The following is a 26,787-nucleotide window of genomic DNA, read 5'->3' as shown; positions in this document are numbered from 1 at the left end:
TAGACTTTAATTACCAGTTGGTTATACGTGATGTAGTATTATAGTTAACTAATGGGGTTTATAAATCCTAAAAAGAGAATGTGATATATAAAAAAGAGATTAAGAGACGTTTGACAAGTAGAAATAGAGAGACATTACCAATTATCAATAAGATATATGGAAATGAAGCGACATTTTACTAGGGCAGGATTCAAACCAGTGAAGAACACAAAAAAAATAATTGGCACAGCTCTTGCGTACCGGTAAAACGCTACATTTTTTTGAAATAAAGACGCCGTTTCTTCTAGAAGTCTTCCCGGCTCTTTTTTCCACCTATTAACGCAGCATTGTTGTTGATGTCTGAGACATGTGTGCAGAAGTTCTAGCGTTGGCGTTCTCCTTCAAAGCAATCAATTGCTTGGATCTGAAACTTTCGTAGTGGATCAAAGCTGTAGTCTCAATCAAATCTTGCAAGTGTGTCCTGATCAAAAATTCTCTTAAATATACGAACTCACATTGGTTGATGTCTTCGACATTGATGGCACCCCAACGAGTTTTTCTTCCTCTTACTAGTTCACCGTTCACTGTAATCTCCTTTTCAGATCCTACAACGGCAAATGGAATAATAGATCTTATACTTTTATTCAGTTCCACTTCTTCATCGGTCAGATCGTCTAAATCATATGGATAGATTCTGAAATTGTACTTTTTAAATTCTTCTTGTAAGATGTTTCTGAAGTTAGCTCTCTCATTCAACGTCAAAGTATCAGCTTTAGCGATCACCGGGATAACATTAGCGATTTCTGTCAATCTCTTCAAAGCAGCAACGTCAAGTTCTGTTAGACCCTTACCGTTAGGTTGGATGAAATATAACACTGCATGTACTCGAGTGTCTACAATGTGTCTTTCACGTTGAGCAGTCAACTCTTTACGTAAATATTGAGAGTGTTGCTCCTTGATGTACTTGACAATAGGTTCCCAAACTTTGTCGTTATTTATCTGGTCACCAAAACCTGGAGTGTCAATCACGTTCACGTTCAAACGTACACGGTCTTCCAATAAAGAATGTGTTGAAACCTTGATCTCGGTGGTCTTACTAATTGGTTCCTGAGTGATGTCCTTACCAGTAGAAGAATCAACCAAGTGAGATGCAAACAAAGTGTTGATCAAAGTACTCTTACCCAGACCAGAATGTCCAACGACCATAACGTTGAATTGAAATCCTCTCTTCAACAAACGATGTTCAATCTGTGAAGTAATCGAATCAAACCCAACATAAGAAGATGGATTTACCAAAGCCAACCCATCAGAAGAAGAAGTCATACCAGCTGCAGCAGTACTAGATGCCATTGTTTTTGTTTATGCGTGTATTTTACCTTTAATAATTCCTTTCGCGTAGTAGAGATGTATATAAGTCAAATCCAAATGATCAAAGCTTTACGTGTTTTAGTGTTTGGAAGTTAAAATAATGAAAAACCTCTAAGTTATAAAAACAATTAACCGCAATAACAAAAATTCAAACAATGAGTAGCAATTAACCACAGAAACGTCAAAAAAAAGTAATCACAATCTTACTTATTCTAAAGAATACAAGATCTGATTCCTTACTTATATTTTGTTGACACACTTATTTCGTTTCGAGTTCCATTTTTAGTTTTTGTGATTTTTCGTCTTTTTCATCGAAATCGAAAAAGGGACACAGATCATCACCAAATCAGGGTAATGTTGAAAATTCTTTCTTATAATCCAATTCGTCAATACCAATTTGAATTGACGAAGTTCAAACAGAGTTAGACGAGCGACCTAGAGAAACTAGTATCTGTCCCTATCGATTGAACTTATCCTTTCTCCTCTTCATCATAGTATCATACCAGCAGCGAAAATAATTAGAGGATGTCTTTTGGAGCTGTAACGGAATCTTTTAGCAGAGTGTTGCTGGAAACAGCGACATCAATATTGCCTCGTTGGAGCACTCCAGCAGCTGGTACTGCATTGCCACAGAAACTGCTGGAATTGCTTGAAAGAAACCAACGTGAAAAGTCTTCACCTCAAGCGGATTACTTTACGAATAACGGGATCCTTCTAGCTGTGCCCAAGAAGAAAGTGTCGCATCAGAAGAAGAGACAAAAGTTATATGCGCCTGGAGACAAACAGCTGAAAATGATCAACCATTTGAACAAATGCCCTTCATGTGGGCATTACAAGAAGGCACATACGCTATGTATGCATTGTGTGGGTGAAATCCGTCACATCTGGAAGGCTCACACTAACGTTGAACAAGTGGAGCCTATTCAAGAACAAGAGTTGTCTGAATTGGACAAGCGTATCTTGTATCCTGGTAGAAAAGAAACTGAATACACAAAGAAACTGAAGGACAAGGATGCTTATTTGGAGAGACGTATGAAAACTCTGCCAGTGGAGAGATCTGAGAAGAAAGAAGGATCACATTAAACCCTCTTCTCATTGAATCCAGTACAAAATAACACATCGGCGGAAATGACTAAAAAAAAACAACCTTTTATCAAGTTCAATCCCCCCATCACCTTGTATATATATGTCGAATACACGTCCCAGATTTTAGCAGGTTATTTCAGTGTCAGCATTCACCTCCTGTAGTAATAGTTAGATTCATTATCTCATCACAATCAACTCTACATAGAATCAAATCACATACAAAAATTTTCCTAGAGCAGGCTTGATGCCAGGCCTAAAGGCGTGAAAATCAGTCGAGAAAAGATCAGATTGAAAAGAAAAAAATCATGAGTGAAAAGATTTGAAGTAGCGATGAGATGAGATGAGGTGCGAATACACGATACAGGATTAAGCAGGACCTGAAAACTGGCATCAGTTTAACAGTTTGGTCTGATATTGGTTGTTTTGTTTTGTTTCACTTTAAATTGACAATAAGGCTGACAATTTTCCATACAGTATGACAACGACACGACAGTTCAAGAAAGTGAAAAAGGTGCCAAATTACAGGATTCCTGTATTTACCAGCATCCCAACGCATCCGTTAGGGGTAAAACCTAGCGGGAATTCTTTATTAGAGGGTGCAGATCCTCAGGAAACTAGAAAGCTTAGGAAAAAGCTGTTAGGCTCTCTGTCAGTGCTACCAGAAGATCTTATAATCGAAATACTCGCATATATCGATGATCCAAATGACTTGCAGAACCTCGGATGTAGTTCTAGGATCCTTTACGCGTACACCTACGATGAGGAACTATGGAGAAAGATTTATACCAAGGAGTACTTGAAGTTGGAATCGGAAAGTCCAGAGCAAGAGCGTATTTCGCCGTTTGGATGTTCAAGGTGGAGGGGCTCGTGGAGAAAGACCATCTTGAAAGTAGACCAAGAAGCATTGATACAGTGTCATAATATTCTGTTCTCTGACACCTTATATAGACCATATCAATGTTCTCAGATCGATTATACAGAGCTTTTCAAAAAAGTGATTGAATTCGAAACGAGTTCGTATGAGTTAGGTACATGTCTGAACACAGAGTTTGGAGTACCTAGAATGCAAGAGACAGAATTTGATGTGGCAACTTTCCATGAAGAGTTTATCAATAAGCCTTTCATTCTTCAAAACAAAGATGGTATTACCTCGGAGGGGAAACCAAGATGGCCAAGATGGACGTTGGACGATTTAGTCGAGAGATATCCCCATGAAATATTCCGCCAAGAAGCAGTGAAATGGGACCTCTCATTATATTCCTACTATTTCAGAGAAAATAGAGATGAGTCGCCTTTGTACCTTTTCGATTGTAATAGCACTGCCTTAAAGCTGATGAGTAAAGAGTATGCTCCACCTTCCATCTACCATAACGATTTCTTCAAATTGTTCCAAGAAAAAGGAATCAAATGTCGACCTGATCACAGATGGCTAATTGCCGGTCCAGCAAGAAGCGGATCCACTTTCCATAAGGATCCGAATCACACTTCTGCATGGAATACAGGCTTGAGCGGCATGAAACTATGGGTAATGTTACCACCTGGAGAAAACCCACCCGGTGTGATGACAGATAAAGAAGAAGAAGAAGTTACATCGCCTGTCGGTATAGCAGAGTGGATTATCTCGGGATATTATAACGATGCAGTGAAGTTGGCACAAGAGGGACGGTGTCAGATCTGTGTCACTTTCCCTGGAGAATGTATATACGTGCCCTCAGGATGGTGGCATTCGGTGATAAATTTAACAGATTCAGTTGCATTAACAGAGAATTTTGTACCTGAACCAATCGTTCCAAAAGTGATGAATTTCTTCAAGAACAAGCCTGCGCAAATCTCGGGGTTCCACTTGAAAGATTTCGTAGAGTCTGTGAGAGTTTTCTTGGATACACAGGAGAGAGACGATCAATCACAAAACGAGAGGCTTGATGCTTTGCACAGCTTCATACAGAACAGCGATAAATACAAGATTGACAACGAAGACTGCGGTGTACTTGACACTAAAGACATACATCCACCGATTTACGAATTTTTCGTTGAATTAATATCGAAATCCAAATACGGTGACAAACTAGACGAGTTTTTAGTGAAAATGAAATCAATTGAATTAGAACAGCTGTCAAAGGAACAATCTAATGCTAATGTTCGTGAATCAGAGGCATGGAATCAGCTAACAAAAGAATCTTCGGAGGGATTTTCATTCGGATTTTCCTTCGATGAATGATTGACAAAAGAGATACATACCTTTCGGCATATATAGATTATAAAAGACCAAAAAAATAGTCGTTATATTATATTATTACCTATTGATTAGTTTGTGTTCTTTTATTTTATGGCAAGGGATATTAAGTGTTTTTACATAATAGTACAACAAGAGTCGCTCTTCTTCTTTTCAGCTGCGGCAGGCTTCTCAGACTTTCTTTCAGCGGTTGCAGCAGTTTTCTTCTTTGCGTCAGCAGTAGCGGTACCAGAAGAAGACTTTCTGGCGACCTTCTTAGCGACTTCATAGAAAGTTTGACCCTGAATTTCAGCAACCTTTAATTCCAAGTCAGAAGCAGTTCTAGAACCATCGCCTGCGGCAATGACACCTGCACCCCAAGCAGAACCACCATGAACTTCGTCAGTATTGGACAACTCGGCAAAGGCATTCTTGTAACCCAATGGAACGAAAATCATACCGTGGTGGACCAAATAAGACAATGAATTTCTGATCGTTGTCTCTTGTCCACCACCTGGCGAAGCAGTAGAAACAAAGATACCGGCTGGTTTACCATTCAAAGAGCCCTTTTGCCACAACCCACCTGTAGTATCCCAGAAAGTGGACCATTGTTGAGGAACGTTTCCGTATCTAGTTGGAATACCGAACAAGAATGCGTCATATTCTTCTAAAGTTTGCAACGTGGCCACTGGATAATCTGGCTTTTCTGGTGCGGCAAGTGTAGTTAACAATTCCTCAGATAAAGTCTCTTCCACTCTAAAGATATCGGCTTGGCCACCAGCCTTTTCCACACCTTCCTTAACTTTAACAGCCAAAGAATCAATATGACCATATAACGAATATGTAATAATAGCAACTTTAACCATTTTCCCCTATTACCTTATTCTCCAGTTTTTATTAACTGTAATGCCTTGCTAAATAAAAAAAACCTTGACTTAGTATACTAAACTAATAAGTACAATGAAATATCACGGTACAGAGAAGAAAAGGCTACTGTTAAACAAATCTCAAGAAAGCTAGTGCTATCGAAGGGTCAATGTTCCTTTATTTATCCTTTTGCTTAAAAAACATCCTTTAATTCTAAACATAAAATTTCAATGGCTCGAATGGCCGTTAAAAAAAAAAAAAGACAACAAAGAAAAAGGTTCGGCTGTTTCTGTGCATTTCCTCAGTTCTTTACCCAAAAGGAAAAAAAACAAACTTATTCATTTTATTAGTCTTCTTTTTGTCATCTTTGTAGAGTATCATTATCAAACAATTTGTAAGGCTAAGTTCAAGACCACCAATGGTGTATGTAATCACATATGGCGGGGGATCCTTTTCTTGCTTGGGTCACAATTTGTCATATCATGAGTCCCTATAAACTGTATAATACTTACTGATTTACTAGTAACGCTTACTAAGTAGAGAGAGACAGGAATTGAGTGAGATACGCATTTAATATAAGTTTAAGTTAAAATTTGGTATGTAAAAATAGAAAAATGATCAGAAATATAAAGGTGAGTGTGTGTGTGTGTGAGTGTGTGTGTGTGTGTGTGTGTGTGTGTGTGTGTATGATTGTGATTGTGATTGTGAGGGTGAGGTTGATTGTGAGTGTGTAAGTTGTGAATGTTTTTTATATGTGGGTTTTTTTGTTTCTGTTTATTCTGTTGAAGATGAAATCATAATCTCATTAAGTCGGGCGGACAATCTATTTCTTAGCGTTGATGGATTGAACTAGTTCGATGTACTTTTCGGTGGAGAAGGACTTTGGTCTTTCGATTGGTTGACCAACGGCTCTGTCGATGATCAATTGAGGCAAGACACCGAAAGCTCTAGCAACACCGAATAGAACTGTGTAGAATGAAGCTTCAGTCAAACCGTAGTATTGCAATAGGACACCAGAGTGGGAGTCCACATTTGGCCATGGGTTCTTGGTCTTACCGTGCTTGGTCAAGACTTTTGGAGCGACTTCGTAGATGGTAGAAACCAATTTGAACAATTCGTAATCTGGGAAATGTTTCAAAGCGAATTCACGTTGAGCAGTGTAACGTGGATCAGTCTTTCTCAAGACGGCGTGACCATAACCTGGAACAACACGACCAGAGTTTAAAGTATCCCACAAGTATTTCTCGATGGTAGCTGGAGAGTAATCTCCCTTAACTTCCTCTCTCAACTTGAACAACCATTCCAAGACTTCTTGGTTTGCACGTCCGTGCAATGGACCAGCCAACCCGTTCAAACCAGCGGACAAGGATAAATATGGAGAGGACAATGCAGAACCAACCAAATGGGTAGTGTGAGCTGAAACGTTACCACCTTCATGGTCAGAATGGATGGTCAAGTACAATCTCATCAAGTCGACAAACTCTTTGTTTTGGTAACCCAATAGATGGGCCAAGTTCTTACCGTAATCGGCGTTTTGATCAATGGAAGTGATCTTACCGTCTTTGAAAACGTTACGGTAAATCTTGGAGGCGATAACTGGCAACTTACCCAATAGATCCAAAGAATCTTCAAAAGTATAGTTCCAGTAATCCTTCTTAGAAACACCTTGAGCGTAAGCCTTGGCAAATTTGGATTCTGATTCCAATGCAGTAACTGCCATCGAGAATTGAGCCATTGGATGCAAATCCTTTGGTAAGTTATCCAATAGAGACTCAACATGAGCTGGCAACTCAGATCTAGAAGCCAAATCTGCTGACAAAGCCTTAACTTGAGTTTCAGTTGGAACTTCACCGGTCAAAAGCAACCAAAAGATAGCTTCTGGCAATGGTTCTTCACCATCGGCTGCCTTTGGCAATTCCTTTTGGATATCTGGAATGGTACGACCTCTGAATCTAATACCTTCTTCTGGGTCCAAAACGGAACCTTCCCAAACAAGACCCTTGATACCACGCATACCACCGTAAGCTTGTTCCAACAACACTTCACCAATTACGGTTTTACCGTGTTCCTTCTTTAGGCGCTTAATTTCTTCGGCCTTTTCTGGGAAAATTTCAGCAAACCTTTGCTTCAACGTTTTTTCACCGTTACTGTAATAACGAGATGCAACAAGAGACAACAACAAGTTGTTTCTTGAAGCACCAGCGGCACCGCCGCTGGTGCGTAGCAAACCGCGCGCTAGCGCGTTTCTAGTAGATAACATAGTAGTAGACATTTTTTTTTTTTTTAGAGTTGCGTGGGATCTATGTGTGATATCTAAATACAGGTTCTTCCCACTCAAAAAAAAGTTACTTAATTGAGCCTAAAACCAACAGAAATTGATATCAAAACCAATGCTCCCCCCAAACTACCGTCATAGCAGAACTTTTTTTAAAGAAATTACAGGCCCCCTTTTATATTCAATTGAAACAAGTCTCTTTTTTACAAAACAATAAACTGAAACCTATCACCACTACTAACGAATTTGAATGATCTTGTCACTCATTTTTGAGCCAGTTGTTTTCCTCAGTCAAAATAACGTAAACAATGAAGGAAAAAAATGAATGATCAAAAAAAAAATGAAATACATACCGAGAATTATAGGGATATTATCGAAAGATACAACGTAACTCAACATCCCTGGAAACAACTGCTGTTTTGTAAAAGATCCACACTGGAATGACCGGGTCGAAAACCATTAGACCATTATCCTACGGAGTTTACACGCTACATGCTATTGGATCACAGGGGCTAATGGTCAAATTTTTAAAGTTCGAACTCAACTCCGTTGAATTGAGTTCTTTTTTTTTACCCTATTCACTCTTTGCAGCCCGCACGGAGTATGTTTCCCCATCATATCTCTGTAATCCAGTGAAAGATTCTCGCTTTGCTTACAAGCTTTAGCTTCTTTTTTTTTTAAATTAGTATTCATATTTCAAAATTTAGACATTTCAGCCATCCTTGTCGGCTCCTTGATAAGAATTAATCGGGGAAGGGACATGAAGCGAGACATAGGGACATGGGTTCGCTGGGTTTCCCCTTTTTTTCCTTTCGTCAGTGGGACATTGGTAAAAGTTGTGAAGCATGGATCGCGTGGTATGTTGGTTGGTCTTTTCGCACGAAATGCGTGTGTTGACAATCGCACTTTAAAGTGCGATTGGTCAACAGCAAGCGCGTGCGCGTGCGCACGCGGGAGGTTCCGAATGTTTTTGATTTTGGGCTTCGCGAAGCCCAAAAACCAATTAATTGATTAAATTAAAAAAAAATAAAAAGTGTTTAACACACAGGGGCTCCGCCGGGAATCGAACCCGGGACCTCCCGCACCCTAAGCGGAAATCATACCTCTAGACCACGAAGCCATTTAGGTCAAATTTTGGGAGTTTGACTGTTCTCTGAAGTGATCAGCACGCAACAGGGCTGGAGAAATACTAGAAACAGTAATCGCGTAGCTCGGATGATTTATAGTGAGTGTCATGAATAATCACGTACCACAACTGATTTAGATAATTGTCGTTTTCTTCCTCACTGTTACTTTGAATATAGCGGAGATTGTTATGGTTTTGCATCATTATGGAACATAAAGAGACTTTAGAAGTGATAAAATGAGAAAAGGAGTTCGAGGATAGAGATAATGCTCTACTAGTCATTCAACCGAAACTTGGCAACCACAATGTTTACAAATCAAACAATATTGTGTGTAGCTTGGTAGTAGAATTTGTTGCTGATTTGTTGCTTAAAGTACACAGGAGGCAAAAAAAAAAAATTAAAAAGAAAATGATTTCGCCCAGGATCGAACTGGGGACGTTCTGCGTGTTAAGCAGATGCCATAACCGACTAGACCACGAAACCACTTTGCTGTAAAATGACGTCTCACACGGCACCATACGAAGCATGTATAGCACGCTGATCTGTATGTTTTCAAAGTTTATGACTATTGTCAAGATGAGATGAGATGCGATGACATGAATAGATGAGTAGTTGAAAACAGGAAGAATTCAAGGTACATCCTACTCAATCTTATCAAATTGATGAAGCTCTACAAAGCAGAATTATATCAATGGTACGACCATTTGGAGAGATAGGAAGTCATAGGAAACACGTATTGGAATGGTACAGATATTCATTACGAAACATTAGGGCCAACGTACCCACTGATAATCTCCAGATTGAGCTTTGGAACACATTGAGACAAGCAGTACGACGTAACAGAAATCATAAAGCTGGCTGGTACGTACGTGGATTATTGGAGGATCTCTCTCATCTGAATAAGTATATTGTCGGCGATGATATAATCAAGCTAGTTGCTCTAAAGAACAAATACACAGAGCAGATCGAGCCTGCTCCAGAACCGTTGCAGCAAGCGAACAAACCAATTTCTGGTGTGGTGGTAACTGAAAATATGGGGGATGAGAGTCGAAGGGAAAAAAAGAAGCGATTAGCACCTATTCCTGGTGATGGTGATTTATACCGCTACCTTCTTAGATATTATAAAATATATGGTCCGACTAAAACGATACCTCGTAAACATATCGACGAGCTACTCAGACCTCTTGCAATCCACGAGAGATACTGTAAAATTTTGTACAGGATTGAGTACCGCATTGCCAAGGGCCCCCCTAAAGTTTCTATTAACTACACCAACGCTGGCCAATCCCGAATTTGGTTCATACGATCTCCATTCAATAGGAAGGCACGCCAGTCTAAGAAATTGACAGGAATCATAATTAAGGCACGGCTTAGAGCTCAAGATAATCTCGATAGATTTAGGGAGTGTGAATCCAAACTTTTCTATGCATTTCAAGAAGCACAATGGGAATATACATTGATTCACAAACAACCATGTTCACGAAAATTCAATGACGTCGTGACACAGATAAAGAGTGGTAAGTCCAATGACATCCCTGCAGTGTTCATCGACTGGATAAAACCAATCCTCGAAGATATGGACATTCTCAACCGGATAAATGCTAATACACAGCGTAAATTCACCGAAAGTAGAGATCACTTAATTGACGGAAAACAATATGAATATTATAAACAACTGAACCAAAGACTTTATAAAAAAAGGCTTGAACGATTCTTGGGCTTGAAAGCAGAGTTACCAACGACAAACCCATTTACCGAAGAGAAAAATTTAGGTGCTTTGCTTGTTAAATGGAGGTTCCTTAGACCAGATCAATTAGTGAAAGTTAAATCGTAAATAAAACTATTTTATGTATGACTATATAATGCAGGATTGTCCATATATTTTGAGTTATAGAGTCAAAATGCTCTACCTCAAATATGTTTGTACTTGTCATCATTCTGTCATTTCATCTATCTCGTCCTAAATCTCCAATGATATTTGGCTCGTTGATCTCTACGATCTTAATATCAGCTAACATGTCACTGATATCCCTTTCCATTTCCTCTCTACTATCATCGTCCGCGAGTTTCAAATCAGTCATACCACGAATCATCTGCTTAACATCAGACTCTCTAGCTAGTACTTCTTCGAGCAATTGTATCTCACTAGGTGGCTCATAATCGTCAAGATGTACACCGACCCTAGCAAACAAAGCCTCGTCTGAGAGCTGAAACTGGTAAAACTGTGAACATCTAAAATGAGCCTTAGTACAGTATTCTGTAAGGTATGCATATGGGTTATTTTGTCTTAAGAAATTGGTCATCTGTACATCTGCGAAGGGATCACGTACTCTCGCCTGGCTTTTGCTACAGAGTGGATATCCACAACGCTTCACCAAGTTCCTTTCTTGGACTAGATCCGCATAATCCTGTTTGGTAAGGAACCTTGAAATGTATTTCATCGTCCTTGCATCTTTCACGTCTTTTGTAATCAATAAGTCTATTAAATTGATACTTATAGTTTCCACTTCCCTTATGGTCAATTGTCGATGGTTTGTATAGGGTTTTAATACAACCTCTTTGATTTCTTCAATGGTAGCCATTGCTATAGTCTAATTATTTTGGTAAATTATTTCACGGTCGTAGTTGGTCAAGCAGCTGTATGAGGTCCCTTATTCATGTGCTTTTCTTAAGTTTACCTTCTTTACTTTGGCACTATCAACCCTTCGATGTGATTTAAGCAAGGACTTTATTTTAATTCAATGTAGATCGAATTCGAGCAGACAACAACAACAGAAGAAAGAAATATCCATGACGAAGTAAGGTCCTTAGCACTAACCGGTCAGTTGTGCCTCAACAAATGAGTTCACAGGATTCTGAAGCCCACCTCAAAAGGCGAAAGGCGAGGTCTAAGGAAAGCAGTTCTGGTGCTGGGAGAAGGGTATCGGTTGAACAAGACGTGAATACGGTGTCATCATCGATAAAGAACTTTATATACCAGGAGATTCTTCCCCAAACAGCCAAGGTATTCGAAGAGGAACCATGTGATCAGAGTGAGAAGTCTGTTGAATATGATCTGGAGCAGATTGCGAACATACTGAGGGTACCATTCCAAGTCGAGCAATTCTTTGTCTTTGCGATATTGACTTGTTTGAACTGCTTCTTGTATTACTTTACCATTATACCACTTAGGGTATTCCATGTATTAGTGGTGAAACGAGATGGTCCTAAAAGAATACGACAAGAGCTTCTTACTACTGCGATGATTCTTGGACCCTGTTCGATATTGAATGTCCTTGACACCTCAAGAATATATCATAAAATTAAGGGCCAAAATGCTATTAAACTATACATGATATTTCAGGTTCTTGAGATGACAGAAAAGCTCTTATCAAGTGTTGGCCTTGATCTATATTCAATTATCATGCTCAAGAAGAGTGCCAAACATAAGACAGAGATGGTAATGCTATATATTGCATGTTGTTTATGTTTAAGTTTCCACGCGTTGATATACATCTACCAGATTCTTGCCATGAACGTTGCGGTAAACTCGTATTCTAACTCCTTATGGACGCTACTGTTGTCAATGCAGTTTTCAGAGTTAAAATCTGCAGTTTTCAAGAGAATTGATAAAGAAGGATTGTTCCAATTGACTATGGCTGACGTCGTGGAAAGATTCCAGTTGATCGTATTTCTAACGGTCATTGCAGTGAGAAACTTTATCGTAGCAAGAAAGAGCTTGCGCGATGTTTTACCACACTCATGGAATGTTCATTCTACACAGTCCTTGATAGTTGGTATATTTATAGGGCCGATTGTCACAGTAATTGGAAGTGAATTGATAGTGGATTGGATCAAGCACGCATATATTATCAAATTCAACAGAATCAGAGCGCATATCTATGAAAGGTATTTGCAAATTCTTTCCAAGGACAACCTATCCAACAGTATCCAATTCCAAAAGAGGTTAGGTTTGCCGTTCCCGCCACTAATAGTAGCCTTCCTAGTACTGGTATGGCCTGCCATCAGGCAAACGATCAAGAATAATATCATCTGGTCCACTGTTCTGATAATATTTGGATTCCTATGGGCTCTACTCACAAAGCTAACACTTCAAGCAATACTGTTGAGATGGACGTTACATATCCAAAACAAACAAGCCAGCTTGCACCCAGATCCTTTGTATATCAATGGCCATCTCTCTGCTGGAAGAGGAATGATGGATGAGGATGCCCGCAAAATGACACACTCTAGCCAGACAAGAACTTATTCACCAACAATTACACCACCAGGATCGCCAAAACTCGCTGCTTTTGAAAAGAAGGCAAGCATCCCACCTAGCCTCAACGAGCAAAGAACCAAGAGAGATCTGAAGCATCCTAAATCGCTAGAGTCCGTTGAAAGATACAAGATGGTATCAAAGAGGATTTGGTAATATTTAGGTGCCTTAAGCAAAGGGCATAGCAAAATGTAGTGATTATACAGCAATATATAGACCGAGCATAGCAAGATTAAATAAGAATTATCAGAATTTGATGCATGCTGATGTTAACTTCGGCTCCGTCTCCTCTTTCCAACCTTAAATAGTGTATCATCTCTACACTACATAATGGATATTATATAACATTTAATATGACGCACTTTTTGCTATTAAGAGCAAGCATGAAGCAATAAGAGCAGAACTTTGTATATAAACGGCGATCCTAATGGCTAACAAATTGTCAAGTCGCTGAGTGTGTTATTTCCAAGAGTTAAGATGTTCCGCAACTCGAATACCCTAAGAACGCTAAACCTATTAAGAAAGATGTCTTCTAAAATTGAGAACGATTATTTGATACAAACCAAGGCCTTTATCAACGGTAAATGGACAGAAACTGACGACAAGTTTGCTGTAACCAATCCCTCCACCGGTGATACGATCCGTGAGGTTACGAACTGCGGTGTTTCAGATTTTAACAAGGCTATCGAAATTGCCCATGATGCATTCGGGACGTTCAGACAGACCAACGTCAGAGAGCGCGCGCAGATCTTGGACAATATATACAACTTGATGCTAGAGAACAAGCAGGATCTAGCCAAAATCTTAACTTTGGAGAACGGTAAACCGTACAAGGACTCACTAGGTGAGATTGTGTACTCTGCAATGTTCTTCAAATGGTTTGCTGAAGAGGCTCCAAGAATTTATGGAGATATTATTCCAAGTGCTGTATCCAGTGACCAAAAGATCTTTACAATAAGACAACCATTGGGTGTTATTGGTATTCTAACTCCGTGGAATTTCCCTAGCGCAATGATTGCTAGAAAGTTAGCACCAGTCATTGCTACTGGTAATACATGTGTCATCAAACCTGCTCATGAAACTCCGTTGAGTGCATTGGCGTTAGGGGTGATCGCAGAGAAAGCCGGTCTTCCTGCAGGTGTATGCAATATCTTACCAACTAATCACACAAGTGAAATAGGTGAATACGTTTGCGAACATGAATTGGTCAAGAAGATCACTTTCACTGGCTCAACTAAAATCGGTCAATTGTTAATGGGACAATCAAGCAAGGGAAAGAATATCAAGAAATTCTCTATGGAATTGGGGGGTAATGCACCATATATCGTCTTCAAGGACGCTGACTTAGACCGTGCCTTAGATGGAATAATCGGATGTAAATTCAGACAATCCGGACAAACTTGTATCTGTGCAAACAGAATCTTTGTGCATGAAGATCTTTACGATGAATTCAGTAAGAGGTTGGTTGATAAGATCGACAAAACCTTTAAATTAGGCGATGGGTTCCAAGACGGTGTCACTCACGGTCCATTGATCCATGACAAATCCATTGACAAAGTCGCATCTTTAGTTCAGGATGCAAAAACGAAGGGAGCAGACGTCTTGATAGGTGGCTCAAGAGCTAGTTCTTTAGGTCCATTATTCTACCAACCAACAGTACTTGGTAATGTAACCGAGTCCATGGATATATTTTATGAAGAAATCTTTGGACCTGTTGCTCCATTAATTAAGTTTAAGGATGTGGATGAAGTCATCAAACGTGCTAATGACACGGATGTCGGTTTAGCAGGCTACTTCTACAGTCAAAATATTAGCACCATTTTTGATGCCGCAGAGAAACTAAATGTTGGTATGGTTGGTGTCAACACTGGAGAAATCAGTGAACCTGCAGTACCTTTCGGTGGTGTTAAGAATTCAGGTTTAGGTAAAGAAGGTTCTAAGTATGGTATCGATGATTACACTGAATTGAAGGCCATCATTGTGGCACCATAGACAATTCACTTTGAAAAACTCTTATATCTACTAAAATGAAGTCTATTCGGATATGCAAGTTATCTCATATGTTATATAAAACTAACACCTTTTTGAATACATACATGTGTAAATGAAAAGTTTAGAGTAGAAGCTCGAGATATCCCTCTTATTGACAATAAATTCTTCTAAATGTAGCAATGTATATAACATATCCACATTTAAAGTTTATGATGATTAAATGTCGTAACAAGAGTTCATTTTTTCTGAGTATCAAAAAACTGCTTGATATCAGATTCACTAACGACCTTATCGTTTTCCGCAAATGGTCGTAGGAAATCTGTTAGTTTTGATTTTATTTGCTGGAAAGCGACTAGACTGGCTAGAGTTTGCTGATGAGACAAGTTTTGAGCTAGGGCCGTTTCTCCCATTTCTACAAGAGATCCTTGCTCTTGTTCCTCCGGGGGTTCATAAACTTTCTCTTCACAAGTGAGGAATGGTGCTGTGTGCATGAAAAAGCTTTTCAAGGAGTCACCTTCTGGAAGTGAATCCCTTAATCGTTTAAATTCTTCCCTATATCCTTCTTTCAAGAATAATGAATATGAACCCGAAGAGTTTTCCATTTCTTCTAGCCCTCTTTTCTTGGTACTTTCCAATGTCATTCCCTCGGAGTTCTGATCCGATACCAGATCTCTCCTGTACACTTTATGTGCTATGATTTTATCACACGCTTCGTGTGATAAAAGCTTTTCAAATATCGAGCTGTACTTGTCAATACAAACCCATGAGATAAATCCTTCGAAACTTGACAGTTCAGGGAATCCTGGTAGCTTTCTGTCTTCTGTAACCGGGTCTGGGTTTTCTTCTATCCCTAGAATGCAGTGATCATGAAACCAGTCCTCATTGCACTCCAAGCCAAGGACGCATTGTAACATCGTTGTCGTTGTATTCGGGTCATACTCTCTATGGCAAGAGCAAAATAACCCTTTGAAATTCTGGCCATACCTGTTACTCATGTCTGGTATATCTGGTGTAGTATTCTTTCTTATATTACAAGGTGTGAACTTCTCACCGTGTTCAAACTGCCTTTCTGTACCGCAATCGCAACTGAAATTCCTCTTATCGAAAAGTTCCACCAAGTCACAGGTACTGTGACACTGAATAGAGCATGAATAGCACACTCCTATACTGTTGCAAGTACGACATGCGAATATTGGCTGTCGAATTGGGCCCATGGAATAAGTGCAATGGCTTGGATCATATGGCATCAGTTTATTTGCTTCATCTTCCAGTTCCTCCTGTCGCTTCACATATTCTTTAACGCTAATCTCGCTCATTCCCTAACACCAACAAGACTATCTTTAAGTGCCAGAACTCACCTTGTAGTAAGAAATGCGTGAATGAAGGTACCCTTTTTGCCTTTAACTTGACGTGTTCCTTATGTTTAAATTTGGGGATATTTCATTGATAGTAAGAGATTTTCCATGTCGATGAATCAATATTCCGTATGATTTTACGTCAATATCGACACATTTGGACGGTTACCGGATGGAAATCGATCTAATATGGGGCACAAAATGCATCACATCATTCCAGAGCTTCAACATCCATACTTTACCTGCAATTGTGTTGCTTCATCGTGTGATTGGAGCTATAAGTACGGTTTTTAAGCGTATGATCCCATGTGATTATCACGTGATCCACGCATCATAATAAAGAAATTATACTAATCAAATGTAGATTGCAAAGCTAAAAGAGGTGAGAACTACCGATTGGTGTTATTGGAATATTGCCATTGCTGTATTATTAGCCCCAACGCTCTACAATGGTCAGATCGTTGCAAAACACCATTTTAGGAAATGTTATTGTTTCAATTAAAGATCATTTTCGTACATTCAACTGAAGAAAAAAGCCGGAAAAAACGTTAAGATCTTAAGATAGCTTTAGATCCCAATGGTCTGAAACAAAGTGTAACAAGTAGGTCATCGAAGCATCAGGAAGACAATTGTGTGATCGGATTTGGTAGTGCGATAATTGAAGATTATTAATTGCTGTTTTTGAAAGTGTTTCAAGATGTCTGATAATGATGAAATAAATAACGGAAGGAGGAGAAGAAGAAGAGCTGATGATGATGAGGATGAGGATGATTCTTTGTCTACACAACCCCGTGAAGGTGGCGCTAACATCCCTAGTTCTCCACAGTTTGAAGACCCGCTTGGATCTCCAGATGAGATAGATTTTGAGAATCCAGATAACGATGGAGATGAAGCTGTCAATGTTCAAGAGGATCTTGAAGATGTGGAAGAAAGAATGAATGAAGTCGATTTGATGGGTGATGATATGTACCGTGATTACGCTTCAAACACAGAACATGATACGTATGAAAGAAGAGGAGTCGACGACCAGGAGCAGCAAGAGTTGTCGCTCGCTGAGCGTAGAAGAATCGATGCACAATTGAACGAGAGAGATCGTTTGGTGCATAGGAACACAGCATACCTTGATGATGATGATGGCGAAGGAGCTGGTGCGCATAATTTGGATGCTATGGGTCTTCCAGTACAGAGGAGACGTAGAAGACGTCAATACGAAGAAGCAGATGATGATTTGTTATCAGATATGGATATAGATCCGTTGGCAGATGAGCTCTCGTTGGAATCTTTGGCAGATGTGAAGGCATCAAGTTATTCTGAATGGATCACTCAACCGAATGTATCACGTACTATTGCCAGAGAGTTGAAATCGTTTTTGCTTGAATATACTGATGAGTCAGGTAAATCCGTTTACGGTGCTCGTATCAGAACTCTCGGTGAAATGAACTCTGAATCCTTGGAAGTTAATTATAGACATTTGGTAGAATCCAAGGCCATTCTAGCCCTATTTTTAGCCAAATCTCCCGAAGAAATGTTGAAAATATTTGATACAGTGGCTATGGAAGCTACACAACTACACTATCCCGATTATACTCGTATTCACTCGGAAATTCACGTAAGAATCTCGGATTTCCCTAGTATATTGAACTTACGTGCTTTACGTGAAACTCATTTGAATTCTTTAGTTAGAGTTAGTGGTGTCGTGACAAGAAGAACTGGTGTCTTCCCACAACTTAAATACGTTAAATTCAACTGTTTGAAATGTGGTGCCACACTTGGGCCTTACTATCAGGATTCAAATGAAGAAATTAAAATCTCGTTCTGCACAAATTGTAGATCTAAGGGTCCCTTCAGAATTAATATGGAAAAAACTCTGTACCGTAATTACCAAAGAATCACCATCCAAGAATCACCAGGGTCTGTTCCAGCCGGTAGATTACCACGTCACAGAGAAGTCATTTTGTTGTGGGACTTGGTTGATATCGCAAAACCTGGTGAAGAAGTCGAAGTGACAGGAATCTATAAGAACACATATGACGGTAATTTGAATGCAAAGAACGGGTTCCCCGTTTTCGCAACAGTACTGGAAGCCAATTCAGTGAAGAGAAGAGAAGGCGGATTGCATGATGGTGATGAACACGAAGGGCTGGATGCCTTCAGTTGGACAGAAGACGAAGAGCGTGAATTCAGAAAGATGTCTCGTGACAGAGGAATCATCGATAAAATCATTTCATCAATGGCTCCATCTATTTATGGGCACAGGGATATCAAGACAGCAATTGCATGTTCTTTATTCGGAGGTGTTCCTAAAAACATTAACGGTAAGCATTCCATCCGTGGTGACATAAACATTCTACTTCTCGGTGATCCAGGTACTGCCAAGTCCCAAATTTTGAAATACGTGGAAAAAACTGCCAACAGAGCTGTCTTCGCTACAGGTCAAGGTGCTTCTGCAGTCGGTTTGACAGCTTCTGTCAGGAAGGACCAAATAACTAAAGAGTGGACTCTTGAAGGTGGTGCGTTAGTGCTTGCGGATAAGGGTGTTTGTTTGATTGATGAATTCGATAAGATGAACGATCAGGATCGTACTTCTATTCACGAAGCAATGGAACAGCAAAGTATATCCATCTCTAAGGCAGGTATCGTTACCACGTTACAAGCCAGATGCTCTATTTTAGCTGCCGCCAACCCGATCGGTGGTCGTTACAACTCTACTCTTCCGTTATCACAAAATGTCAATTTGACTGAACCAATTTTGTCAAGATTCGATATCCTCTGCGTGGTAAGAGATTTGGTTGATGAAGAAAGTGATAATCGGCTAGCATCTTTCGTCGTTGATTCACATATCAGGTCTCATCCAGACAAGGATCTGGATGATTTTGATGATGGTAACGTTCCAACGGAAAATCCTAATGGGGAGGGTGATGAAGAAACTCCGTTATCTGCCAAACAAAGACGCTTGCAGAACCTTCGTAAAAGAGAAGAAGAAATTTCGCCCATATCTCAGCATATGCTAATGAAGTATATTCATTACGCAAGAACTAAAGTTTACCCTAAGTTACATCAAATGGATATGGACAAAGTGAGTAGGGTTTATGCTGATTTGAGACGAGAGAGTGTCACTACTGGTTCATTCCCGATCACCGTTCGTCATTTGGAATCTATCTTAAGAATTGCTGAAGCCTTCGCGAAAATGAGATTATCAGAATTCGTTTCCTCATGGGATTTAGACAGAGCAATTAAAGTAACAGTGGACAGTTTTGTGGGTGCACAAAAGATTAGTGTACGTCGCCAACTACAAAGATCTTTCGCTGTTTATACTATGGGAACAATGTGAAATCAAGATTCAACATTTCCAACGGAAGAAAACAATTCTATAAGCTCAGAACAACAATATACCGTTCCCATTTTTTCCATTATAGATGCAGTACTACATCGCTTATATTAGCATAATATACAAATTTGTAACTAATAGACTTAAATAATGATTACTTCAACCTTCAAAGGAATACCGCTTTTATAATTTCATGTAGAAGTCTATAACTGATAATGTGGAGTGAAGAAACTTATTCAGCCGTGGATGTTTCAGTGACAGTTACAGCAGGTACTTCTTCTTTCTCAGAAGTCTCTTCCTTCGAAGAGTTAGCTGATGCGTCAGCTGCTTCTTGGGCCTTCTTGGCCATATGATCAGCCTTTGGATTTTGTTTGCTGGTTGTTTCGATGCCGAAAATTCTGTACAACAATTCGTGAACATCTTCTTTACAAACCATCAAGTTGATACATTTTGATCCGTTCCAAACTGGTAAAAACAAATCTTCCTTGGATGGATCATTTCTATCGACTTTAATGAAAGTGCATCCTGCACTCAGTTTTTGAGTCTTGGAAATGAATTCTGGATCGACGTTGTCCGCTGTTAAGTCTTCGTATCTTGGGAAAGCTTCAGTTAACAACTTCTTTAGAATTTCCATGTTACCTGGGACGATTCTGGCAGAGTTCATATGTTGTTTCATGATTGGTAAGGATTCGGATTGAATTCTCCAAGCACAATCAATGTCTGACCTTTGGGAAACAAACAGTTTTACACCGGAGTAAACAATCTTTAGTCTATCTTCATTGTTTACAATCAATTGTTTCAATGGAGTAGCGACGTGGTAGATAGTTCTAGTTGGTTCACCAGTAGCGTTACGAACCAAACAAGTGGACTTATCAAATTTGTCATCAATACCGTAGAACTCCCAACATTTGGCTAATGCTGGATGGTTTGGATCCACGAACACAAATGGTTCTTCATTGGCATCACGAGGTAGTTTTTCCTTCTTTTGAATGTGAGAGGCAGTAGAGGATGTATCGATTTTAGCCTTTTTTAGTTCAGGTTCTTGGGCTTGTTCTTCTACAGCAGCAGCAGTTTCAGAAGCTGGTACCGGAGTTTCAGCAGTTGATGTATCGATCTTCTCGAAAACGGTGATAAAGAACCCACCTGTATTCTGTTGATGTTGGTACACTCTCATACAGTTTTCCAAATGGAATTTTTCAACCTCTTCTGCAGTTGGTGGGAACCATGAATCCAAACAGTTTTCATGTCCTTTTTCTCTAACTTGGAATTGTTTGTCGTATACCTTCCATTCAGTGATACCCTTAGATCTGACTAAACCTGGCAATTGATCATCACAGTTGACCAATCTTACCTTATCACCCCACCTTCTCAAAGCGGCAGCAATAACTGCTTCGTTTTCAATTGGATTCAAAGAACAAGTGGAGTATACAAGTTTACCACCTTCTTTCAACAAATTTAGACCTCTTTCCAAGATATTCAATTGCACAATGTGTAAACCTAGACCAGATCCAGTGTTCCAATCCTTCCAAACGTTGACGTTCTTTCTCATAGTACCGTCACCAGAACATGGAACGTCACATAAAACTCTGTCGAATTTCAAGAACTGAGGACCTTTAGAACCTTCGGTGGAATCCACTTTGATACGTGGGAAGAATTGAGCATCATGGTTAACGACCATCAAGTTAGCAGAATTCAAACGTTTCAATTGGTGCACCAACATATGAGATCTCTTATAGTCTGCATCGTTAGCTATGACAAACCCAGAAGGTTCATCAGATTCGGCATGTAAAGCTTCAATCAACTGTGCAGTCTTAGAACCAGGGGCAGCACACATATCCAAAACATAATGGTGAGGCTTAACATCCAACACAATAGGTGGAATCATGGAGACAGCTTCTTGTCTGGAAATGTTACCAACAGCGTTTTCAACAACAAGGAATCTTTGCATACGAGCAAACTGTTCATTTTTTCTGATAACACTCTTAGAAACATCTAATTGCCAGCCAAGATGTTCCGGGTACCATGGCAAAGCCATTGGTGGCTTAACCACTTCATTTTCCCAAGTAACGTTGGTCAAATTGGGTAGATGGTGTTCTTGGAACAGTTGTAGTACTTCTTTAGAATGTTTACGAGAACCAGTGATTCTAAAAGTTAAAGGTAATTGCGACTGGCAAGTCTTCTTAAACTGGTCCCATTCTTCAACTGGGATTACACCTAAATCCTTGTAGTAAGTTTCCCATTTCTCGTTTTCCTTCACTAATTCAGTCCAATTCTTTTGGTTGTTGGAGTCATCACGAGTACCAAAAGTCTTTTTTGGTCCCTTCTTTTGATTCTTTCTTCTAGCCATTTCTCCTGCTTGTATGTTGCACTAGTTCTGGTAAGAGAGAACCGAATAAACCCAACAGCAAGACACACAAGACCGTATCTGACAGGAAACAATGCTCATCTCATCGCATCATCAACGGATTCTAATTTTCACTTTTTCTTTTCTTCAAAGTCTCGGAAAATTTTCAAGTCACGTGGTATGTAAATAGAGAGACTGGATCAGGTACACAATGGAAGGCATGTAAAACACACACACTAAGTAGTATTACCTCTAAATATCAGCTGGTGAGTATCTGTAATTTATATCCTTGCTAATCTGTTGAGAAACCCCTTCAGACACGGATCCAGTTTCCGGCAGCACTAAGTAATCTTCGATCCATTTCTCCAATAACCAACTAATTGTGATGAGACTGGTCTCATCGAATCGTTTCACTAGATGCGGGTACCTTTGTAAGATGAGTTGTGTCAAAAAGTAATGCACCACTTTCGTATCAATAGTGGGTAATCTCGTTTGTAATTCGTCTCTAGTCAATAATGGGATTGGAACGATATGGTTCAACCTTAAACCAAGGCATTCATCCGGTGAAAGAATTGATCCATTTGGACCTTTGACGAGGTTATGGCTTGCTTCATATACGTTTGCGTTCATTGGAGGTATGCTTTTGGAATGCTAAATGGCTGTGTATAGTATGAACCGGGGAAACAGAAGTTGTTGTAGTTATGTGCAATTCACAATTTTTTAACATAGTGAGATAGTTCAAATTTAAACTAGACAAACAGTGCAGCTTCGCTGGAGTATTTGTTGAATGATGAATCAGTGCACGACGCTAGCCATATAACATACTTCTAAGTACAGCCAAAAAAAATGAAGGACAGTGTATGTCTGCCTCTGAACCCACACGCACTGCTTAACCACGGGACGTGCAATCCACACCACCTCGTCACGGGCAGTGTTCGTTGTGCTGGATGAGACTCCCCTACAACGTTAAACACTAAACTAGCTTCAAGTATTAGTTGAAATGCTAAATCGTTACCAGTTGGGCTTCGAACCGCAGACTTCTCATGCGACCGAGCCACCACAAAGGATAACCCGCAACAATTTTGTAACGGTGGGACACGTCGACCACGTGACAACCGAACCGAGATCCAGCTGTCCAAAGCAGTTACACAAATAAATGAACGCGTAGACCGGGCGGCCAGACACGAAAAGCGGGTAATGGCATATAACCACTACGAGACATTTCACGCCTGTTTGGGATACCATTGTGAAACCTCTTCCATTTGAAAGAGACCCGGTGTGACTGTGCGGTTTCGAACCGGAGCCACATATCCAAGCATCACACTCCTTCGACAGGGTGCTTTCTTAAACATATTTGAGGAAAAAAGAAGATGATAGCAGATTGAGGCGATCACGTGAAGGTTTTTCTTTATTCAATTTCCAGCCCTAGGGATTACTCCTCTAATATGATATACTTATGCGCTAGAGGAAAAACCTGGATATACATATACACATATTTTTACTTTGAATATACACGACGACTATATCTGATATACTTCATGCAGCCATGCCTTTCGTTTTACTTACACATACGAAGTGACTTCGAAAAATCTCTTCAAGTAATAGATCTGGAACAACGAATTCACTACAACGACGAGCAATTGGAACACAGACCACCATTTGACACGGTCATTAGTGGATTCTGCTGTGTTTCTGTGAGTTCTTTCTCTGATAATAATGTAACTTTGTTCGTTCTTCACTTCTTTGACCAGTTTGGACAATTGTCTCACTGAGCCGTCCAAAGATCTGGTGTTTGGATCATCTAAATCGACATAAATAACACCGAAAACATTGAAAGTCACGTCCTTAGTGTCAATGTTCGAGTTTTCATTCAAAAAGCAGTATTGGAACTTGCCGGTGTATGGAGCGTTCACAAACACGTCACCATGTGACACGTCTCTCAAAGTTTTCAAGACCTCGCTTCTTTGAGACCCATATAGAACGAAATCACCAGTCAATTGTTCAGTACCATGAGGGTTTCTATCACCGAATTGGAAAGATACAGATAGCTCGTCACCTTTGTTCAAGTTTTCAAAGAAACAACGACGACCGTACGCTGGTAGATGTACCGTGTGTGCGTTACACAAACCAGCAAATAGTAACACCAAAAATTGTAATAGCATTCTTATATGTAAGGACTCTCTGGCTACTAGTTGTTTTTCACTAGACGGTTGAGGGTAGTGCAATAACAAAGATGAAGGGACTCAACTCGATGAAGTGTGTGAATACAAATGTCATGTAAGTAACAGATCGTCAAATAAAACACGACTTCAACTTTTTGCCAAAAAAAAAAAAAAATAACACATAGAAAGATCGAAAAAAGAGGGTTTTCCAAAATTTTCAGTCTATGCTAAAAAACACGATGTGTCTACAGCACTATGTTAACGTACGTGTTATTGGTTTAGTCGATTGATGTATGGAAAAAGGCTCAACGGCTAATCTACAGAATTTTCCTTTGCAATATGTAGAATATATATATATATGTATATATCACTGCGTATATATATACTAATAACATGAATGATGGGATATGTGTAAAAGGGTGATAAGAGAGTAAAGTGGAGATAAAGGTTTGAAATTGAAATTGTAGCAGCCCGCTTGACATTCGACAAAGAAATTATGTTACAATATATTAGAAAGGTATAAAGGAAAACGTTCTAGCTCAGCAAGTTTTTCCAGTAATATATCTTATACTTTATGTTTGAATTTAATAGTTTATTTTTTTCTGGTTTTTTCATTGGGGATTTTCTTTGAGATGGGATTCGTTGTTTAAAGGGGGGGGAGAGATGAGGATGATGATGATGATGATGATGATGATGATGATTAAGAAGGTTTAAATTTAAATTCATCATTTCTTTCTTCTCACTACGTTTCGTTCCAATAACTTAGAAGCTGGTTTCAAGATTTGGAACGAACATAATAAACTTTCATCAACAGACATCATAGCACCAGCGTTATCGAACTCACCACAGTAGTTTGGAGCACTGAACAATGTTACCAATTGTCTTTTACTGAAAAACTCGTATCCGTCTTCGACGACTTGATGTGCTCTACAGATCAATTCCATATCTTGTTTTTGTAAAAACCTACTCACTACGTCAGGACCAAAAGTGAACGAGACACCTCTATCGTTTTCTGACCATCCAACGATATCTTTATCCGGATCGGACCATAACAAATCGCATAATAACCCCACGTCTGGGATATCGGTGGGTCTCATCACACGTCTGATTTGTTCCATGGTATTTAAATCTGGGGATAATCCACCATGCATACAAAAGATTTTTTCATCGACAATCGCAGCGATAGGCAAACAGTTGAAACAATCCGTAAAAGTTTTCCAAAGCTTAATGTTATAACGTCTCTTACATTCGTCGTAAAACCCGTAAATTCTATTGATCGATGCACATTCGTGATTACCACGCAAGATAAAGAAATTCTCCGGATACTTGATCTTGTAAGCCAACAGTAAACAAATGGTTTCTAGCGATTGTTTACCACGATCCACATAATCACCTAAAAACAGATAGTTGGATTCTGGTGGGAACCCACCGTATTCGAAAAGACGTAACAAATCATAATATTGACCGTGGATATCACCACAAATCTTAATTGGTGCCTCCAATTCCAATAGGATTGGCTGCTTGATGAAAATAGATCTGGCCTTGGAACATAAATACCTAATCTCGTGTTCTTCCAAGTCAACCTGATGGCCAGGTTTCAACCCTCTCACTTCCAACAATCTATCAATGATATCGTCAACGTCTACTGATTGTTGATCCATTTTTCTTATTTTATTCCTTGTTCCTTTGTTTTATAATTATCGCGGTACTATATCAAACGTTCTTAATAATTGAAGTAACCGATGGCAACTGTGATGCTTCCGTGTCTTGGATTATCCAAAAGTATTGGTTCTTATTAATCCTTATTTTTTTTTCCTAACGAAGCAAACAGATTATAGAATATAGCCCGCAACTTTAAAAGATAAAAAAAGGTACTAGTAGAAATTACCCTGGTTTGAAGATGCAATATTGTCTCACTTCCAATTTCTACAAACAAACAGACCCTGCTGTATTCTTTCTAACCTTCGTATGAACGTAAGTCTCTCAATCTCTTATGTTTTATAATTATCTTTCTTTAATAATATTAATTTTTTTTTTTAATCAATTGATTGAAAGAAAAAATAATAGAAAAACACACACAGAGTTTTAAAGGAAAAAAAATAGAATTAGAAAATAACCCGAAAAACGAGATCTACACCGTTTCGTATTGTGTTCAAACCTGTCGCCAATAACCACACACTGACCTGACTCGAGCTGGCGCCAATACTGATGATCTTCCCGGAAACAAATGGGAAGGAAAACACTGAAAATACCGTGTTTTCCCAATGAATAAAACACAAGTTGTAAGTAATGCCAAAAAGCGTTACCGAAAGTTTTCAATTCTCAATTTTCACTTTTGTTCTCCTTCATATGGGAAAAAAAGAAAAGAAGTCGCAGTGTCAGCTTGGTATCGCTTCGCATTGGACTGGAAAACCAACTGGGGCTAGGGATGGGG

At 39.3% G+C, this 26,787-nt stretch overlaps 15 protein-coding genes and 3 non-coding genes across 18 annotated transcripts; 6 read left to right on the top strand and 12 right to left on the bottom strand.

Moving 5' to 3' along the window:
• Positions 1-315: 315 nt before the first annotated feature.
• On the bottom strand, positions 316-1,329 carry CDC10 (septin CDC10; the record flags this gene model as incomplete). Its single annotated transcript, XM_455659.1, has 1 exon — positions 316-1,329. The coding sequence occupies one exon, from the start codon at positions 1,327-1,329 to the stop codon at positions 316-318; it is 1,014 nt and encodes a 337-aa protein (XP_455659.1).
• Positions 1,330-1,872: 543 nt separating this feature from the next.
• On the top strand, positions 1,873-2,430 carry MRPL32 (mitochondrial 54S ribosomal protein bL32m; the record flags this gene model as incomplete). Its single annotated transcript, XM_455658.1, has 1 exon — positions 1,873-2,430. The coding sequence occupies one exon, from the start codon at positions 1,873-1,875 to the stop codon at positions 2,428-2,430; it is 558 nt and encodes a 185-aa protein (XP_455658.1).
• A 478-nt stretch (positions 2,431-2,908) lies between these two features.
• KLLA0_F12804g (uncharacterized protein) lies at positions 2,909-4,651 on the top strand (the record flags this gene model as incomplete). Its single annotated transcript, XM_455657.1, has 1 exon — positions 2,909-4,651. The coding sequence occupies one exon, from the start codon at positions 2,909-2,911 to the stop codon at positions 4,649-4,651; it is 1,743 nt and encodes a 580-aa protein (XP_455657.1).
• A 131-nt stretch (positions 4,652-4,782) lies between these two features.
• Positions 4,783-5,511, bottom strand: YCP4 (flavodoxin-like fold family protein; the record flags this gene model as incomplete). Its single annotated transcript, XM_455656.1, has 1 exon — positions 4,783-5,511. The coding sequence occupies one exon, from the start codon at positions 5,509-5,511 to the stop codon at positions 4,783-4,785; it is 729 nt and encodes a 242-aa protein (XP_455656.1).
• Positions 5,512-6,335: 824 nt separating this feature from the next.
• Positions 6,336-7,784, bottom strand: CIT2 (citrate (Si)-synthase CIT2; the record flags this gene model as incomplete). The annotated part of the gene is made up of 1 exon (XM_455655.1): positions 6,336-7,784. The coding sequence occupies one exon, from the start codon at positions 7,782-7,784 to the stop codon at positions 6,336-6,338; it is 1,449 nt and encodes a 482-aa protein (XP_455655.1).
• A 1,051-nt stretch (positions 7,785-8,835) lies between these two features.
• Positions 8,836-8,907, bottom strand: KLLA0_F12738r. Its single transcript has one exon. It is a non-coding gene; the product is annotated as a tRNA-Pro (tRNA).
• Positions 8,908-9,323: 416 nt separating this feature from the next.
• On the bottom strand, positions 9,324-9,397 carry KLLA0_F12716r. The gene has a single exon. It is a non-coding gene; the product is annotated as a tRNA-Val (tRNA).
• A 208-nt stretch (positions 9,398-9,605) lies between these two features.
• RRG1 (Rrg1p) lies at positions 9,606-10,748 on the top strand (the record flags this gene model as incomplete). Its single annotated transcript, XM_455654.1, has 1 exon — positions 9,606-10,748. One exon carries the CDS (start codon positions 9,606-9,608, stop codon positions 10,746-10,748), a length of 1,143 nt encoding a protein of 380 aa, XP_455654.1.
• A 112-nt stretch (positions 10,749-10,860) lies between these two features.
• Positions 10,861-11,496, bottom strand: RTR1 (RNA polymerase II subunit B1 CTD phosphatase RTR1; the record flags this gene model as incomplete). The annotated part of the gene is made up of 1 exon (XM_455653.1): positions 10,861-11,496. The coding sequence occupies one exon, from the start codon at positions 11,494-11,496 to the stop codon at positions 10,861-10,863; it is 636 nt and encodes a 211-aa protein (XP_455653.1).
• A 257-nt stretch (positions 11,497-11,753) lies between these two features.
• On the top strand, positions 11,754-13,328 carry EMP65 (Emp65p; the record flags this gene model as incomplete). Its single annotated transcript, XM_455652.1, has 1 exon — positions 11,754-13,328. The coding sequence occupies one exon, from the start codon at positions 11,754-11,756 to the stop codon at positions 13,326-13,328; it is 1,575 nt and encodes a 524-aa protein (XP_455652.1).
• A 321-nt stretch (positions 13,329-13,649) lies between these two features.
• KLLA0_F12628g (NAD-dependent succinate-semialdehyde dehydrogenase) lies at positions 13,650-15,164 on the top strand (the record flags this gene model as incomplete). The annotated part of the gene is made up of 1 exon (XM_455651.1): positions 13,650-15,164. The coding sequence occupies one exon, from the start codon at positions 13,650-13,652 to the stop codon at positions 15,162-15,164; it is 1,515 nt and encodes a 504-aa protein (XP_455651.1).
• A 236-nt stretch (positions 15,165-15,400) lies between these two features.
• Positions 15,401-16,480, bottom strand: KLLA0_F12606g (uncharacterized protein; the record flags this gene model as incomplete). The annotated part of the gene is made up of 1 exon (XM_455650.1): positions 15,401-16,480. One exon carries the CDS (start codon positions 16,478-16,480, stop codon positions 15,401-15,403), a length of 1,080 nt encoding a protein of 359 aa, XP_455650.1.
• A 736-nt stretch (positions 16,481-17,216) lies between these two features.
• Positions 17,217-19,850, top strand: MCM2 (MCM DNA helicase complex subunit MCM2; the record flags this gene model as incomplete). Its single annotated transcript, XM_455649.1, has 1 exon — positions 17,217-19,850. The coding sequence occupies one exon, from the start codon at positions 17,217-17,219 to the stop codon at positions 19,848-19,850; it is 2,634 nt and encodes an 877-aa protein (XP_455649.1).
• A 229-nt stretch (positions 19,851-20,079) lies between these two features.
• NCL1 (tRNA (cytosine-C5-)-methyltransferase) lies at positions 20,080-22,194 on the bottom strand (the record flags this gene model as incomplete). The annotated part of the gene is made up of 1 exon (XM_455648.1): positions 20,080-22,194. One exon carries the CDS (start codon positions 22,192-22,194, stop codon positions 20,080-20,082), a length of 2,115 nt encoding a protein of 704 aa, XP_455648.1.
• Positions 22,195-22,443: 249 nt separating this feature from the next.
• On the bottom strand, positions 22,444-22,821 carry RRN10 (Rrn10p; the record flags this gene model as incomplete). Its single annotated transcript, XM_455647.1, has 1 exon — positions 22,444-22,821. The coding sequence occupies one exon, from the start codon at positions 22,819-22,821 to the stop codon at positions 22,444-22,446; it is 378 nt and encodes a 125-aa protein (XP_455647.1).
• Positions 22,822-23,032: 211 nt separating this feature from the next.
• Positions 23,033-23,518, bottom strand: SCR1. Its single transcript, XR_002633610.1, has one exon.
• Positions 23,519-23,753: 235 nt separating this feature from the next.
• Positions 23,754-24,353, bottom strand: EMP24 (Emp24p; the record flags this gene model as incomplete). Its single annotated transcript, XM_455646.1, has 1 exon — positions 23,754-24,353. The coding sequence occupies one exon, from the start codon at positions 24,351-24,353 to the stop codon at positions 23,754-23,756; it is 600 nt and encodes a 199-aa protein (XP_455646.1).
• A 725-nt stretch (positions 24,354-25,078) lies between these two features.
• GLC7 (type 1 serine/threonine-protein phosphatase catalytic subunit GLC7) lies at positions 25,079-26,014 on the bottom strand (the record flags this gene model as incomplete). The annotated part of the gene is made up of 1 exon (XM_455645.1): positions 25,079-26,014. The coding sequence occupies one exon, from the start codon at positions 26,012-26,014 to the stop codon at positions 25,079-25,081; it is 936 nt and encodes a 311-aa protein (XP_455645.1).
• Positions 26,015-26,787: the final 773 nt, after the last annotated feature.

This window comes from Kluyveromyces lactis (assembly GCF_000002515.2).
Source record: "Kluyveromyces lactis strain NRRL Y-1140 chromosome F complete sequence".
Taxonomy (NCBI): Eukaryota; Fungi; Ascomycota; class Saccharomycetes; order Saccharomycetales; family Saccharomycetaceae; genus Kluyveromyces; species Kluyveromyces lactis.
Note: the sequence above shows the minus strand (reverse complement) of the source record. Positions and strands in the feature narration are given on the sequence as shown.